The 18,877-nt window shown below is 31.7% G+C and overlaps 1 protein-coding gene across 1 annotated transcript in view; it reads left to right on the top strand.

Annotated features, from left to right (window-relative positions):
* Positions 1–9,582: 9,582 nt before the first annotated feature.
* The window catches only part of LOC127713021 (nucleoredoxin-like), a 41,856-nt gene continuing 32,561 nt past the window's right edge, over positions 9,583–18,877 (top strand). The window contains exon 1 of the mRNA XM_052219621.1: positions 9,583–10,002. Coding sequence (XP_052075581.1) covers positions 9,685–10,002 — 318 coding nt within the window. The 5' untranslated portion in view covers positions 9,583–9,684. The remainder of the gene's footprint in view (positions 10,003–18,877) is intronic.

Genomic DNA, 18,877 nt, shown 5'->3' with positions numbered 1-18,877 from the left:
AATACTATCAGTATAATTGTAAATAGTGTACATATTTTGCTCTGTGTATTCATGTATTTATGTCTGTATTATTGATGTCATGTAGTGTCTGTATACCATTGTAATTGCAAAGGTTTGACAGAATAAAGATATATATATATAAATAGATATAGGAAGGTGTGGTATGAGTGCCAATGAGACAACTCTCCATCCAAGTTACAATTTATAAAAGTAAACCATTATAGGTCAAGGTACGGCCTTCAACACGGAGCATTGGCTTACACCGAACAGCAAGCTATAAAGGGCCCCAAAAAATTACTAGTGTAAAACCATTCAAACGGAAAAACCAACGGTCTAATCTATATAAAAACGAGAAATGAGAAACGAGAAACACGTATGAACTACATAAACCGACAACTACTGTAATCAGATTCCTGACTTAGGACAGGTGCAAACATTAGCAGCGGGATTAAACGTTTTAATGGTACCAAACCTTCTCCCTTTTCTGAAACAATAGTATAACATCACAACATAGAAAACACACTATAAAATATCAATTGGAAGGCTTAACTCAATCAAAAAACGTAAATTAACACACAATGAACGAATAAATTTGACCTGTGACACCTGAATGCAAATACACAGTTAATAAAAAATTACAAGGGATAAATAATTAAAGACAAAAGTAAATAAACAGGTTTAAACAAAGTTAAAGTATGATATCACTGTGAAATTTCAAACAATTTTTAGAAAATCATCACTTTTGAAGAAACCTGCGTCATATTATACACAGGTAAATGAAAATAATTTTGTTGTTAAGTATACTTCTTCTTCTGTGTGTATAAAATCTTCCGTTTAGGAATACCAAGAAATTTCTTTAATATCAAATTGACAATAAAACTAATCTAACACTTGGTACATATGGGGTGAATATCAACAATAAAAATATACAATTAGTGCTAGATAAAACTTCCTGTACAGGTCCAAGAACATCATCTAAGGAAAAATGAAATAATTTTGATGTCAATAGTACGAAGAAGTGAAAACTTGTAGTAAATTAAATACCAAATTATCAAAGCTGGTATATAGACAAGATCCATGTTAACATGAAACAACAAAAAAGCATTACAAATAGTATCAACAGGTCAAATTAAAAAGAAAGTACGATTTGAGAGTACTCGCAGTTACTGACAGCTAGTTAAAAGCCAAAACAATAAATAATAAAAAATCATGCATCAGAGACTAAAATCAACTAAAATACATCCCAGGGATTTAGTATTTTAACGTCATGAACAGTCAAAGAAGACATGACTTGTGCAATGCCAAAAATAAATGTATCGACAGGTAGTAGGATAGTTAGGAGTGACTTCTTTATAGATAAAAATGAACTTGTGTGTGTCTCTATACATCCCGTTTGAAAAGAAAATACAAATTTAGTTATGTTTTAATTTGCTGATCATGACAAAATCGATATTAGTGCCAAGGTAAACTATATTCAGAGATCTAATTACAACCTAGGTACGATAACCCTTACTAATAAGTTTGTTTAAAGGTTCGATGAGTTTACACGGATCACATAATGATTTCCGCGGTTTAAGTACAATATTACCATAAAATTTAGGATGTGAAATACCATTTTTAATAAGTTTTCTACAGGTACAGCCAAATTTAATAATCAAATCTTTGTATCTATGAAAGAATTTAGTAAAAGTTTTAAGTAATTTATGCGGGTAACGAAATCCCTGACTTAATAATTTACCAGTGATGCATTGATTACGTTCGTTAAAATCTATGACATCACTACACACACGGGCATACCGAACGAGTTGGGATATATAAACACCGTATGATGGAGCCAAAGGCACATCGCCGTCTGAAAAAGGAAAATTAACAATAGGGAATGAAAAATCGTGTCTTTTGTCGAAATTTTAGTATGGAGTTTCCCTTTAGAAATTGAAATGTCTAAATCTAGAAAAGGACAACTGCTGCTGTTTATGTTAAATTTAGTTAAAGTAAGTTCTTTTGGGTAAATTTCGGTAGTATATTTAGAGAACTCTGGATTATTTAACGAAAAAATATCATCCAGATAACGGTAGGTATTGTTGAATGTATCAACCAAATGTAACAATGATGTGTCTCTACTGAGTTTGGTAACATCTAGAATTTGTTTATAAAATTAGAAGTTAAGCTTTTCCATTTCACATTCTTTATTCAACAGTTCAGTCAATGTTTTACAGAAAATACTGCTTCTTCTTAAATTGTGGACGGTGAATTTAATTTAGTGTGTTTTAGTCATCTGCACATGATCGATATAATTTAAAGGATTGTTCGAGGGCTTATCTGTCGATTATGGCATGGTATTGGTTGCAAAAATTTGATATTTTTCATTTAAGTGCAATATTTCTTATTTAATTGGTATATTTCTTCATTTAAATGTAATATTTTTTTATTTGAATGGTATATTTTTTCATTTAAATGCAATATTTTTTATTCAAATGGTATAATTTTTCATTCAAATGGTATAATTTTTCATTCAAATGGTATAATTTTTCATTCAAATGCAATAGTTTTTATTCAATTGGTATAAAATGTCATTTGAATGCAATATTTTTTATTCAATTGGTATAGTAATTTTTTATTTATATGCAATAATTGCATTATGGGAAATTCTGTGACGTCATAAGGTCAAATTTGCAACAACCTTTGTGATTGGTCGGAAATTGTTTGGATTTTTCCCCTTTCTTTCTAAACATGGGTGACCAAGAATTAAAAAACGCGTCAGAATATCGCCCCTCTAACTAAATCTAACGTTCGTGCGAGTCCTGCACTGGCTGTTAAAATCTTGTGGTCATAACTAGTATTTCTATTGCAAAATTTCGATGGTCAAAACGTTCGGTCCACTTTTCAAAAACCGTTTCATTGTATATGGATTTATATGCAAGTATATCGGTTTTTTTTAAATAGACTAGACACCGTTGGTTTTCCCGTTTAAATGGTTTTACACCACTAATATTTTGGGGGCCCTTTATAGCTTGCTGTTCGGTTTGAGCCATCTTCTTATATCTATATACAACGTAAACCAGACGTTTCTCAGACTGTTTTCTTTTTTTAATAAATACTTTGCCGCGTGTTGTGTACTTATTGATAACTCAGTCTGGGAGAACAAGATTTATTTCAGTACCAGTTGTAATTAGATTTGAGCAAACTTCCAGTAATTGCAAATACTCTTATGTCGGTGCTTTGTGTCTATTGTCTTAATGTTAGTTTTTTTGTGTGTCTCGTACCGATCTTTTGAGTTAATTTGCTGATTTGTGCAGGTTGTTATTTTATTGTACTGTTACACCACTGTCCCAGCTTAGGGATTGGTTGCTCACAAACATGTTGTTGTACTGTTACACCGCTGTCCCAGATTAGGGGAGGATTGGGATCCCGCTAACATGTTTAACCCCGCCACATTCTGTATGTATGTGCTTGTCCCAAGTCAGGAGCCTGTAATTCAGTGGTTGCCGTTTGTTGCTTTGTTATACATATTTGTGCTTCGTTCATTTTTTTCGTACATTAATTCGGCCGTTAGTTTTCTCGATTGAGTTGTTTTACATTTTTGATTTCGGGGCCTTTTATATCTGACTATGCGGTGTAGGCTTTGCTTATTGTCGAAGGCCGTACGGTGACTTATACATGTAGCTGTTGATTTCTGTGTCATTTGATCTCTTGTGGAGAGTTGTCTCATTTGCAATCATACCACATCTTCGTTTTTATATCCACCCTGCCATATTCTTTATTTGCCTGTCCCAGGGATGGAGCCTGTAGTTTAGTGGTTGTCGTTGGTTCCTGTCTCGACTCATATTTGATATTTTGTAAATTGTTTTGTTATGTATAATTAGGCTGTTAGTTTTTTCGTTTGAATTGTTCACGCTTTTCATGTCGGGCCTTTTATAGACGACTTTACAGTATCAGGTTTTTGTCATTGTTGAAGGCCTTACGATTGTCTACAAAAAGCATTTGTCTACATGACGGCAAAAAGCTCTACAGAGCTTATGTTTGTAGTATTTCATGTAACCCGACTTAAAAAAAAATTCTTATCTTATCTTATCTTATCTTATCTATAATTGCTTACATCCACTTCATATTTGAACTCCGGTGGTTAGTTGCCTTATTAGCAATCATATTCCATCTCTTCATTTTTATATTATATACGTGACTTCTAAACTCGTGTTTTCCTGAACAAGCATAAAATAATTTTCAATGAGCAACAAACAATCAATCAATTTAAACTTGTGTTAAATAATAGGAAAACCATTTGATATTTATTTATTTGTTGGGGTTGGGGACAGAAGGATTTCATATATGAATATGGTTGCCTGGTAAGAGCTGAAAAATAGGCATGATTAGCGACAGATTAAAATGAATAATAATGCCCTCTCTTCCCTTCCCCATCCTTCATCTATAAATTTAAACTGACCACCACGGAATAGCCCAATAGTGTTGAAAGTAGCGTTAAACACCAATCAATCAAAATCCCTTCCCTAGAATACCAAATAATCGTCCCTTAAGGGACGACATCAAAAGTTCAATGTAGGATAAAAAACTTGATTCACATAGTTTTTTCACTGATCCCCCACCCCCCTCTTAACTTAATTTTGGAAAAATTGATTGACCAATATGGATATATGTAAAATCGATTTTGGATAACCAAAACTTGCAGCAATTTTAACCCCCCCCCCCACAACCCCCAAACTATTTGATTTAAGTTTTTTATCCTACATTGATCTTTTGATGTTATTGTCCGTGTAGTTCTTTTATTTATCCAGCTTATCGTCCTACAGGGATGTCCTACTAAGGCTGTCATACCATAAAAACGTTTATAAAACAGCTCACATTCTAATATATCTGCATTCATAAATCTATTAATTTCATTTAGACTAAACGACGCCATGTTTGTTATGTGCCTCTGTCGTCAACCTATCAAAAAAGAAGAGGTGGAAGGGAGCCAGAAGATCTTCCCAATGCAAAAAAAAACAGAAATGGACTTCTTCTGGCTCACTTCCGAAGAACAAAAAAAAAAAAAAACGCGCCCCATTGATATGTTTTCAAAACGCCTTGCCCCTACCCTTTTTTCCAAAAAATGGCATTATTAAATATATAAACATATATATAATCATCAAAATTAAAATGCTATTGTATTTTTATAAGACCTACTTTATTACATGACCTGGGACTAATGACATCTATCTATAAGTCCTAGCATACATTAATTATTATAATATGAATATGTTTCTTGTTTTAATAACCACATATGATGCTATGCATGAGTCACCATTTATCAGGACATGAATTGGGTTTACATAGAGAGGATAAGGGACGATTTCAGAAAATCAATGAAGAATAAAAAACTTAATTAAAATAGTTTTTTTTTTTGGGGGGGGGCAAAATTGCTGCAAGTTTTGTTTAATTAACATCGATTTTATATATATCCTTATTGGTCAATCAATTTTTCCCAAATTAAGTTAAGAAAAGGGGGGGGGGGGGGGGGGGGGTGGGGTGGTGGTAGGGGGTCAGTGAAAAAAACTATATGAATTAAGTTTTTTTTATCCTACATTGAACTTTTGATGTCGTCCCTAATGTGCAAAAAAATAGATAAGGGGCGGGACCAAACCTATAGATAACATAATAAAGAAATGATGAAATATACAGAATACGTTGATTGACTATTGGTTGCCTTATGTCCAGTGGCAAATATGTCACGCATGTTTAGGACAAATATAATAGAGATCAAAGGATAAAGAATAGAGTGAAATGGTAAAAACTAAAAGATATAGAATTATAGAAACGATCTTTGATCTGAAACCCCTATCCTCACACACACACCATAACCATTACTGCCAATGCCAATACTCGCATATATACATCTCTATACAAATATCTAAATTTGAACCTACTCCCGAATCCTAAATGAAAAATGATTTGCAGCATAAGACATGAGAGCACATATTATAGATAGTATTAAATATGAAGTTCACGCCTCATATAGTGAAGTCCTATATCATAGGACTATTGTTGTAACATGGGTTAGTAACTGGTTCCAATTTATCCTGAATTGTCTTTATTAAAGAATTAGTTCCGGAGTATAACAGCTTATGTCTCTACTTGTGGGTTTCTGGTTCTGCTGTCGTAACTAGGTGATTTTTTTCTACATGTAGTAGAAAAGAGGGGGCTTAGTCCAAATAATTGTAACGTCCTGGATGCTTTTTATTCTTTTTTCATGTGTGCCTTCCTGCAACGTCTCTGCGGATCAAGAAAAGTAAAAAATGATATAGCACTAAAGAACGTCATGATTACATGTATCTGGACTTAGAAGGGGGAGGGGGGCTAGCTATGTATTTTTTTTTATTTCAATGTGTAGACTGTAGGAGAGTTTCTTCAGAAAAGGTTTTCATTGGAGGTGTTTTTGCCATGCACGTAGGCATCTGTTTCTATCCATGAACAAAAGTTGTGTGTCAAATTATTTATTATTACTTGTCACTCGCATTTTTTGCTCGTCCTGGCCATTATTGGCATTAACAGCCAGTGCACGAACTCGCACAAACGCCAAATTTAGTTAGAGGGGCGATATTCTGACGCGTTTTTTAATTCTTGGTCACCCATGTTTAGAAAGAAAGGGGAGAAATCCAAACAATTACCGACCAATCACAAACGTTGTTGCAAATTTGACCTTATGACGTCAAAGAATTTCCCATAATGCAATTATTGCATATAAATAAAAAACTACTATACCCATTGAATAAAAAATATTGCATTCAAATGACATTTTATACCAATTGAATAAAAAATATTGCATTTGAACGAAAATTATACCATTTGAATGAAAAATTATACCATTTGAATATACCATTTGAATGAAAAATTATACCATCTGAATAAAAAATATTGCATTTAAATGAAAAAATATACCATTCAAATAAAAAAATATTGCATTTAAATGAAGAAATATACCAATTAAATAAGAAATATTGCATTTAAATGAAAAATATCAAATTTTTGCACCCAATACCATGCCATAGTCGATATTTTGTTATAGGACAAATAAGTCAAAGGTTTTATTTAATGTGGTATGCATGGGAATATAAACAATATCGACAATGTCGACTCTATATCGGCTCGATATCGATGATGACTTAAGCTGATCAAATAAAAATAAAACTTATCAAGGTGATCACATTAAGACCGAATAACCATCGATAACGATATCATTAACAGACGAACCAGGAGAAACTAAATTGTCTATATAGATAAATGTAGCAGAAAGAAAATTGGAACATAATTTGTCGGTACTCGTCGTCGATATCGTCGATATCGTCGATATCGACAACAGTATTAGATAAACATAAAGTAATCTCATTGAAGGAACAAATCAGTTGAGGAAACTTTTAAACTTTTTATTGGAAATCGTACAACATTTCCGTATTTTCACATCGCTAAATTGAAAAACTGAATGAAGATCGTAAACTAAACTATATGAAATTTAACCCCACTACACTCTGTATGTGCCTGTCCCAAGTCAGGAGCCTGTAATTCAGTTGTTGCCGTTTGTTGCTGTATATCATATAAGTATTTCGTTAATTGGTTTTCAAAGCAGGCCTTTAGTTTTCTCGTTTGAATTGTTTTACATTTGTCATTTCGGGGCCTATTATAGCTGACTATGCGGTAATGGTTTTGCTTATTGTTGAAGGCCGTGCGATGACCTATAGTTGTTAACTTCTATGTCATTAGGTATCTGGTGGAGAGTTGTCTCATTTGCAATTATACCATATCTTCTTATTTTTATAGAGAACATCACGAAGATTTTTTTAAATGTTGATATCGTCTACCGACAGCTTAAACAGATAAACACGGAGAAACTAAATTGTCTTTATGGACTAGTGTATAAGATTAATATGTCAGGTCATTAAAGATTGCATATTTTGGCGTTAATATTGATTCACTTATAGGGTCTTTGCATCGGCACTAAACACATTTATTTAAAAACCAGTTGTTGGCATGACACGGGTTATGTTCTTCTCATATATGTTATGATGGTATGATACTAAACCCCTAACGGGAAGGATTGTGCCTGATATTCATATGATGAAGACATAATCTTTCAATCAGTTTAATTGAAGTCTGGAGCTGGCATGTCAGTTAACTGCTAGTAGTCTGTTGTTATTTATGTATTATTGTCATTTTGTTAATTTTCTTTGGTTACATCTTCTGACATCAGACTCGGACTTCTCTTGAACTGAATTTTAATGTGCGTATTGTTATGCGTTTACTTTTCTACATTGGCTAGAGGTATAGGGGGAGGGTTGAGATCTCATAAACATGTTTAACCCCGCCGCATTTTTGCACCTGTCCCAAGTCAGGAGCCTCTAGCCTTTGTTAGTCTTGTATTATTTTTAATTTTAGTTTCTTGTGTACAATTTGGAGTTTAGTATGGCGTTCATTATCACTGAACTAGTATATATATTTGTTTAGGGGCCAGCTGAAGGACGCCTCCGGGTGCGGGAATTTCTCACTGCATTGAAGACCTGTTGGTGACCTTCTGCTGTTGTCTGTTCTATGGTCGGATTGTTGTCTCTTTGACACATTCCCCATTTCCATTCTCAATTTTATTTGAACATATAAACAGTTTAACCAGAAGAAACGCGTTGCAGGTATAAAATTTGCTGACGACATCGAATCGATATCGAACACGATTTGCCGTTCAAAGTAGTTGACAATCAGTTATATGTAATGATATCAAATGTAAATACAAGCTAGGATTCTCTTAGTAGGATTTCAAAACACTTTTGCATAAATACATATTTAGCAAAGCAGACCTTTTTATTCTGAACTTCCAGTGAGTTCGAAGTATTATTGGAAGCCACCGACTCAGCATAATATCAGACGCGGACCAAGGATTCGATGTCGGGGTAGGTGTAGGACAAAGAAGACCATATTTTGACAAAAATTTGGTTGTAATTTTACAAAATTCTTTTTTAAAAAATTTTTAATGGGGAGTGCGCGAACCCGTCTGAATATATTCAAGATTTAGAAAATAATATTTTGTAAGGAAATTCTAGTATCATTCAGGAGCGAAGGAGCAAGGAACAAGATGCATGTTTTCCATCCCTTCAAGTTTGTCAATTTTTTTTTATTGTAAATTAAAACAAATAATCGTTTGGTAAGAGCATGTCAGTCTTATATTATTTTTCATCAAAGTATCAAGAAGCATATTTCTTGTGACCCCCCCTCCCCCAGATTAAACATTTTAAAAACTTTAACTTCCGTAAAAATAGACTATAACCATAAGAAAAAATAATATACGATCATATACAATATAAAAATAAGGAGATGTGGTAATATTCATTACACAGGTAACAGATAACTCAATATCCAATACATAAAATGCATGGCCTTATGTTTGTGTTTAAAACAGATATCGGAATATTTGACATTGGAACAACGCAGAACAAAAATATTCAGATCATAGATATAAGAAGATGTGGTATGAGTGCCAATGAGACAACTCTCCATCCTACTTTCACTTTCAGATTTCGCGCTAGTTTACGTCATAGATATATATCTATTTATATCTGAAAGCGCACATGCTTATGATTTGAAAACAACAGAGAAGCCGCTAGTGAGACGGTGTGCCAGACGTGTTTTGTCTATTGGATAGCGTGGAATATGGCTAAAAGACTGCAAAATCTTGTTGGTGACACAGTGATTAGACTGTCAGGTGATAATGTAGAAGAAATAAGGGTTGAGTCATTATGTGGAAAAGACTCTGTTATTGGGATATATTTTTCTGCACATTGGTGTCCGCCGTGTAGAGGTTTTACACCAAAACTTATTGAATTCTATAATAACGAAAAACAGAAAAGGAATTCTACTAAGTTTGAAATTATTTTTGTGAGTTGGGATAGAGATGAAGCAAGTTTTAAGGAATATTTTGCTACAATGCCATGGTTGGCTTTACCTTATGACCCAGACAAAAAACACAAGGTAAGTTTACCTGTATTATGTGATAGGTATAAATGATTAAAATTCTAAGTAGCAATTTATAATGTTAGATTGCACCCCATCCTGCAAGCAAAATGGAGATAGTTTTGATACACTATATATTACATATACATTCAATTATTAATTTTATTTTATTGGAAAGAGCAGAAGAGGCATGATCCAAATACAGACATTTTTAACAATTAAATCTAATACAACCTAAATATCTGTAAAAACAAGTTTTATTAGTTTACTTATATATATATGGAATATATATATTCTTTTTTGATAATTAAATCAAATACATTTGATAACAGACACAGTGAATATACTAATACAATCCAGTAAGAAAATAGAGACATATATGGGTCACATATACATGTTTTATTTTGTACATATACTAAATACAGAATATTTACATGGTCCAGTCAGCCTAAAATTAAATAAATCCAAGCATCCAAGTAAATAATGGATAATGGATTATATATGATATATGATATATATATGCAATCTATTTTAGAGGGTTGAAAGGACCTTTCTTGCGAATTTGGGATTGTGCCTAATTTAATTCTAGGCTCTATTCAAGCACAATATTTTATTTTTCAACAGCAGTGGAATTAAATAATTCTTAGCTGCATACATGTATGTCATGTGTGTCAATTTTGTATGTCATGTATGTCATGTATGTATTGTGAAAATAATGAAGTAATGTCATGAATGTTCATGTATGTAAGCACAAAATATCATTTTATACCAAGAGAAAAATGAAATGTTTTGGTTAAAATATTGAAATCAAAATTTTTCACCATAAGATATGAAAAATCCTTTTAGGCCATCCCTTAATGATATGGATGTTTTAAAATGTTAGCTTGTAAAATGAGCAATTAAGTACTGTAAACAATGGAGATGATGTAAAATGAGCAATTAAGTACTGTAAACAATGGAGATGATGTAAAAAACAAACCAATATAGGAGCTAAACTCCACCTTTTTATCAAATAATATTAATATGAAAAGTTAAAGCATTTGAAGTCTACCTTTTATTATTTGGGGGAAGAGGGGAGGGGAGGTGTTATGAATCCTGCGCTTGATACATGTTGACTACTTGATACCAGAACATGGAATCAAATGTTTAGTGTCCTGATATTTGAACTTTTGTAAGTCTGAACAATACATTATATTTAAGTTTGAAAAATTCCTAACACAATGTATCTTTTAGTTGGTATGTTTTTTCATAAACTATTGACCACTGGGATGTTAAGCAACCTACAATCAATCAATCATCATAAACTATCGAATAGAAAATTGATCAAAATCACAAATAATGTTGGAAAACAGGGAAAATGAAGAAAACATGTGCCTACATAGTATCAGAATCAAATACATCTACCCAAGCACAGATTTTTAGAGTATTCTTGACTGTATTCTTTTTATGAATGCCATTTAGAATTTCAGGAAAGAATCACTGTTAGAGAGAATAATTTTATAGGGCATAGTATTTATGTGTTCTGAATACAGCTGTAGCAGCAAGGTACAGCTAAGTCAGTAAAAAGTAACAAGATTTGTATTTTTTACTTTTGAAAGGTCAATACTTTCCTGTTAAAAATAGCTTCTCTTAATAAATACATAAAATGTAGCTGTTTCTCAATTTGTGTATGTGCATGTTTTTATTTATTAGAGACACAGTGAGACAGATTGTTGTAATGTGTATAGGGCACTTTATGTACAAATGTACAAGGTTGTTGAGTAAAAAAAAGTCAACTAATTTGCAATCAATCTTTTGCCTTTTGTAAAATAGATGAGCGCTGATTTAAAAATATTGAAATACAAAAGAATTAGTATATTTTTGTACCCTCACATGACCTTAATATAGACCTAACAGAATATATGTTATTTTACATTAAAGAGGATACAGTTCTGATAGACTTGATGTGATGACACATTTGAATGAAGTTACCTCCCTTGATTATTAATTAGTACATGTAACTGTGCATCTGTGAGTTACATATCATGGAGATCATCAATAAAACTTTCATTAGTCAAGTTGTATTTATGTAACAAATGTTTGCAGCAATCAAAGTTACGAATTTGATGTGTGATAAATGCAGCTGTTTTTGATAGGGATACATATTTAATGAGTAGAAAATTTTTGCTTTTCTTGAAATTTTATGAACTTTTGTTTTGTAAGTTGGGAAAAGGCAGATGTACACACCATCAAACTTAATGAATTCTACACGATAAATGAACTGACAAACCAGTATACCCCAGTTAACATGACTCACAGATAAGAACATTTTACAAGTTTACTTAAAGATTTGGGTCCAAACAAAATTTGACACTCAGGACAGAAGTTGTTGATGATTTTAAACCAATCACGATCAATAAAAGATATCTTGATTTTTTAATGATGGTTTATATTTAAAGGAACTATAAGAAAAAAACCTGTCTGTTGAGGGTTACTATATCTACAATGAAATATCTAATGTTAAGGTCTACCAATTTCACTAAGATTTGTGGTCAAGTAGCAATAAACATGTAATGGTTTCATCAAGAATTATAGTTGAAAATAAAATTATTTTACTGTCTACTGATTTTCTTTTTTAAAACTAGTGTACCTTTAAACATGTCAAAGAGACATTTTTGTTATATTTTATTGTGTATGGTTATTTTTTTTTAAATATTAGGAATAATTGGTACATGTAGGTGAGAAAGTGAATAATTATAATATAATGTTGATGCATGCAACTCATGTGTTCAGATGTACATGTTCAGTGTGAGCCAAGGCTCCGTGTTGAAGGCCGTACTTTGACCTATAATTGTTAAACTTTTTATACATTGTGACCTGGATGGAAAGTTGTCTCATTGGCATGCATACCACATCTTCTTATTTATAATGTATGTTATTGTACTTAGAACTTAAAAATACCATGTCAAAGTTCTAGAGTTGTATCTACTGGCTCTGAGTTACATTTTGTACAAAGCCATAAACAAATGTTCAATGGCATTTCTAAACATGGTATAAACAATAGAATCCATTAGTTTGATGGAATATAAAATAACAGGAAAAGGAACAGAGCACTATGCAGGATGATGTGCATACAACATGCATAGTACTTTATTGATTGGCATTTTTTAATTAGAAATAGTTGCATAATGGATTGCTTATTTTTTTACCTTGATGCATGAAATGATGCACACTGTAATTTTTAACAATGCTGAACAAATACCAATTTCATCAGCTCTCTGTTTAGCAGAGAAAAGACCTTCAGGGTTTTTGTTTGATTTTATAATTGTGCAATAATGATTTTGTGAAATTTGAGAGCACATTGCATGTATTTATGTTACACTATAAAACTTTTGATGTTTTATTGAATACATTTGTAAAAGAGTATAATTGGAAGATAATCAAATAAGGTTGAGTTTTTGAATGTATTTATTGTACTGTAATATAATTAGTTCCATTTCTGCAAAACGGAATTTATTTTGTTTCCATGAGAGATTTTAAAGAAATGAAATTTTCAGCTTTAAAATTCATATAATTTTATCTTATTTTTACATTATTTGATGAATAAATACATTGAAATATGAGAAGAAACTGTTAGTGTATGTATTTAAATGAAATTGTATGAGTTGTTTGCATAATTTGTTTTAATCCAAGTATTTAATGTATTCAAAAACTTAGCTTGAAAAAGAAATTTAATGGTATTTTAATATTTGTAATTTGAAGTCTAAAAGATGTAAGATCTTTACTACAATTATAACTTGTTTGAAATCAGAAGTTGCAAAGTTTAACAGTTGTACATGTAGTTAATATTTATGACTAATGACATTTTAAAAGGTACTGATTCACACTTAACTGAAAATTAAATAATTTCTTAGTGGTGTCTTAAAAAAGTGAAATGTCAGTACTTAAATAATATGGGCGCATTGCATTTGCCCCAATTTTTACAAAATCCAATCTTTCATTTGCGCCACAAGGTTATATTTCAATTGCACCAAAAAATAAAAACTATATTTCCGCCATTTTACAGGTAATATATAACGGAAAAGTTTAAAATATTCATTGCTACATCGTCAATAAGTCTTTTTTTTTAGTGTATTCCTCCTGGGTAACTAAGTAAGTTCATCCTCATTTCTAATATAAAACTGAGAGTCACTTAGGTTTAAAACTATACAGTGTTCACATGTTTGAGGTGTCAAGATGGACATTGTCAATTCTGAGACAATAAGGCCGTTTGTTTTCTCAATTGGATTGTTTCATATTTTTCATGTCGGGGCTGTTTATAGCCGACTATACGGTATGGGTTTTTCTCATTTTTGAAGACCGTACGGTTGCCTATAATTGCTTTCATCCACTTCATTTGAACTTTGGTGGATAATTGTCTCATTGGCAATCATACCACATCTCCTTATTTTTATATAGAGGAAATAAGTTTACTTTTTTTATGACCACACATATAGGTTATCCAGTGTACATGATTACATCCAAGCCATTGCTTACAAGTCTTGTGTCGGAACAAACATTTGGTTTTACTCCAGTGTATAGTGCTTTCTTTTAGGTTTTATATCTCGTTAATTTATAACATAACAGTAACATTATTATGAAAAGTCTCTTATTAGGAACGTACTAGTGTATAGTGCTTTCATTATGGTTACGGTGACTGATTTAGGAGGAATATGTGTTATAAAATTCTTATCAAAAGTCTCTTTTGAATAAAACTACATTTTAAACTATTTACCTGTATTATTGGCGCAATTGAATTGTTTTATTTTGGCGCAAATGAAATATGGTTTGTGGCGCAAATGAAATGCCAATTGGCGCAAAAGCAAAGCACCAAATAATATACAATAATGGCCCATAGAAAAGGTGAATATCCAAAATTGTCAACACTAAAAGGTTATTTCACTGAGGGCACAATTGTTTTATTATACCGAACTAACAGTGGAAAGGCCTTTTGAACCATTGAAAAAACACTTATCTTACTGTTACAGCAAACACAAGTTAACGTTTGAAATTAAATTTGTGTCTTAGAATTTCTCATATGTCCAACAAAGGTAGAATCTTTTTGTAAATTATTGATGGCCCTGAAAAGGACTGTTTAAAGGAAATATATCCTTGGTACTAGATGCATTTCCAAGCCTTGTTTCCTCATCACTTGATGGGCTGCCTGTAACATGAATGTTGCCATTTTTTTACTTACGTCTGTGAGGTCATTTTCATGGTAGATAACTCGTGTACAAATCAAGAAAATCAAAAGGTTATTCATCATTGGGTGTAAAATTTTAGGGTTATTTGTTCCTTGCATTTAAAGGAAAATTAACTGAATTATTCCATGTCACATGAGAACGTGTTACCCAATAGAATTGTTTATGATATATGTAGGTATAATAATATAAAATATATTGGTTGATACCACTCAATCACCGGATGTTGACCTTAAATATTAACTTAGATATTAACCTGAAATCATCAGCGGTTTTTGGTGGGGTTAGTATTTTGGAATTAGCCATACTTAACTTTTTATTTCAATTTTGTATAAACCTTCATTTTCAGAAGGTCAAGAAGAGGATAATCTTACTTTATCCTTATCTTATATTCATGTGCTCTGTATTTTCTTAATTGAATGATTCAATTACTGCATTAAAAATATATAGATCTTTCTGTTGCTGCCTCATTGATTAAAACCAAACATCTCCTTTTATTTGTACAAATGTATTGACCATTGTATCTGGGATATAGAATAATTGCAAGATGAACACATCTGTCAAGTAGAGGTTATCTGACCTTGACCTGATTTTCATAGTTCACTGATCAATATCAATTTTTTTTGACATATATGTCAGTTTATCATTTACAATAAATAATAAGAGAACTAACTATATTTGGTCTGAGATAATCTTAAGACAGCATGACTGTTTGACATGGTTCATCTGACCTTGACATTATTTTCATACATTTGATCCTTGAAATGATTGTGGTCTGACAGGGTTCTTCTGACCTTGATCTCATTTTCATGGTTCACTGATCAATTTTAAGTTTTTGTGATTGGCTCAAGCACAGTTTCTTAGATATTATAAATAATAGGTCTAGTTTATTTCACATATAGGATGATTTACAGGTCTGTAATTTATGTCAGACATGCACCTTATTGTACTGGGTACCTTATTTTTTATACATGTAGTTTATAGGTCAGTGTTGTTGTTGTGATAAGGTAATTTTTCTCACTTACTTAACATTGCATAAAGAAAAAGGTCAGTTACATTTGGTCTGTAGAAGGATTGTAAGTTGTACACTGTACTTGTCTCTCTGGCAGGGTTTATCTGATGTTGACCTCATTATTATGGTTCATCTGATGTTGACCTCATTATTATGGTTCATCTGATGTTGACCTCATTATTATGGTTCATCTGATGTTGACCTCATTATTATGGTTCATCTGATGTTGACCTCATTATTATGGTTCATCTGATGTTGACCTCATTATTATGGTTCATCTGATGTTGACCTCATTATTATGGTTTATCTGATGTTGACCTCATTATTATGGTTCATCTGATGTTGACCTCATTATTATGATTCATCTAATGTCGTTATCGTGTTTTATCTGATGTTAAGATCATTATCATGGTTCATTGATCTTTAAAGTTAAGTTTTCATGATTAAGTAATTTTTATGAATTATTATGAGTAATAGGTCAACAACCCTTGGGTTATAGAATGACTGTGAAAAGTACATCTCAATGTCTGTCTGACATGGTTCATTTGACCTTGACTTCATTTCCACCTAGTTAAGTTTTCAGTTAAGATTATGTAAAGTGGTTCATTTAACTTCTTGATAAATGCACATTATCATGCACACATTGCACTGAAATAGTGCAAATGAATGAAAATAATCATCTAAAAATAATTACATGTATCTCATCATTTTTATTTAACATGGAATTCTCTGTGGTTCTAAAATTCAGTGCAAAATTATGATGCCATCAAATATTTCTGCAATTTTCTTTATTAATCATATCATATTATAATTAAGTTTGAATATTGATAATTTTTACTTTGATGTTTTGTAACAAATCAATGATAATTTGATAACAATTTGATTAAGGCAAGTAGAAAATAAACGATTGATTGCTCTGTTGAATTAGCTGCAATTAAAAGACAATACCAAGTTTTATTACGATAAATTCATGGAACTTTCAAAAGAGGGGACATTTATGGAAATACATAATTGAAAAATGAAATTATCAACCACCTTGAACTGTTTCCTGGATCCTATTTAATGTTTTATGCATTTCCTGCTTGGATAGTAATTCTAGTTTGAACAGATATTGGCCTGTTGTAATGCATTCTGTATTACCTGATTTATATCATACTTTTCCTTGTTGAATGTCAAAAGATAGCATTGCATTTTTTCACAACTTACCTATAGTGGTGGGATTTAATGCTACATGTAGCTGCTTATCTATTATTGGCTACTATATGTGGTGACCTAAAGATGTCGTTTGGTAGCTGTTGTTGTTAGGTAGCTGGCTTGTAAATGTTTACCTGGCCTTACATCTTCTTAAATCAGCTCACCTGGTTTATTGTCTTTTGTCTTTCCTTTAACATTTGAGAATAAGAGTTAGGAATAGACTATTTTGCAATTACTGATTTGATTCTGTTATTACACACTTTTAACACAAGTTGTTTCCCTTTGCCAATTGTAAACTGGTTCAATACCTATGGTCCTGTTCGCAGGACAAGATGGGCTGCTGCCCATGCAAGGTATAATAAGTTGAAATAGATATATTGACCTTTTAACTAATTTTCAATGGAAAATAGCTAGCGATATCAAAACCTTCAAGCTTAAAAAAAGATTAAATGTAAAAAAATCTTCAAGATTAAACATAATGCTTCTGCCGCTAGCTCTTAACTGTCTACGCAAATGTATATCCTTCCCTCGTCCCTCCTATGGGAAACAACAAAAAAAATGATCCCTTATTACAGGGTCAATCACCAAAATTGGTAAATAGAAAATTTGTATGATGAAAAACTAAAATCCTTTACACATTGTCATAAACCCAAAATTAAATTGCACATCTATTTGATCTAGTTATGAATCTTCTGTATACTAGTGACATGTGGATGTAAAACTTCAAGGTACATGTATTAATAAATGTATTAGTTTAGAGAACTTATGGCTTAATCACTGACATAAAAGATCTGATTCATCTGTATTATGTATGGCCTTAATCACAAAAGTAGAAAACTTATAGAGAATTTCCTCTTAGTATTACGTATACCATCATGTTTAAAACATATTTGAAATCTCAAGCATTTCCCTTAACCTCAGTCATGTAAATTATAAAGAATCTGACTCTCCATTTTTTGTACATCAGGGAGTTAATTCACATCTAGCATTATTGCATTAATAGACGTAAATCATATTTTGACTGTCATACTTATCTGCATGTAAATATTATAAAGCTGTATGGAATACATATGTTTGACTTTATTTGTTTGGGTACTCAGTAGAAACATTTAAAAGCTTTACAGTGTGTCATCTGATTTAATGTCAAAACATTGATTGAGCCTTTCTCTTATTGACTAAGCTGAATCTTTGAGATAAAAGCTCAAGAGTATACTTCATGATGTAATAATATAATTTTATATTAGATCATTTTACTTGATGGACATATAATTGACATGCAATATCAAGGAATTCCTTCAAGGACAATATTATTAATCCTCTTACAACTTGTGACTTTGTTATATCACAGTTCAAGACCATCCAGATGATAGATTGGTTGATTGATTGATGGACGTGTAATATCCAGTGGCAAATATTACAATCAAAGTCATTCCTGATAATAACATGTGATTTGTCATAAATATATAAA

This window comes from Mytilus californianus, unplaced genomic scaffold (assembly GCF_021869535.1).
Source record: "Mytilus californianus isolate M0D057914Y unplaced genomic scaffold, xbMytCali1.0.p SCAF_8, whole genome shotgun sequence".
Taxonomy (NCBI): Eukaryota; Metazoa; Mollusca; class Bivalvia; order Mytilida; family Mytilidae; genus Mytilus; species Mytilus californianus.
Note: the sequence above shows the minus strand (reverse complement) of the source record. Positions and strands in the feature narration are given on the sequence as shown.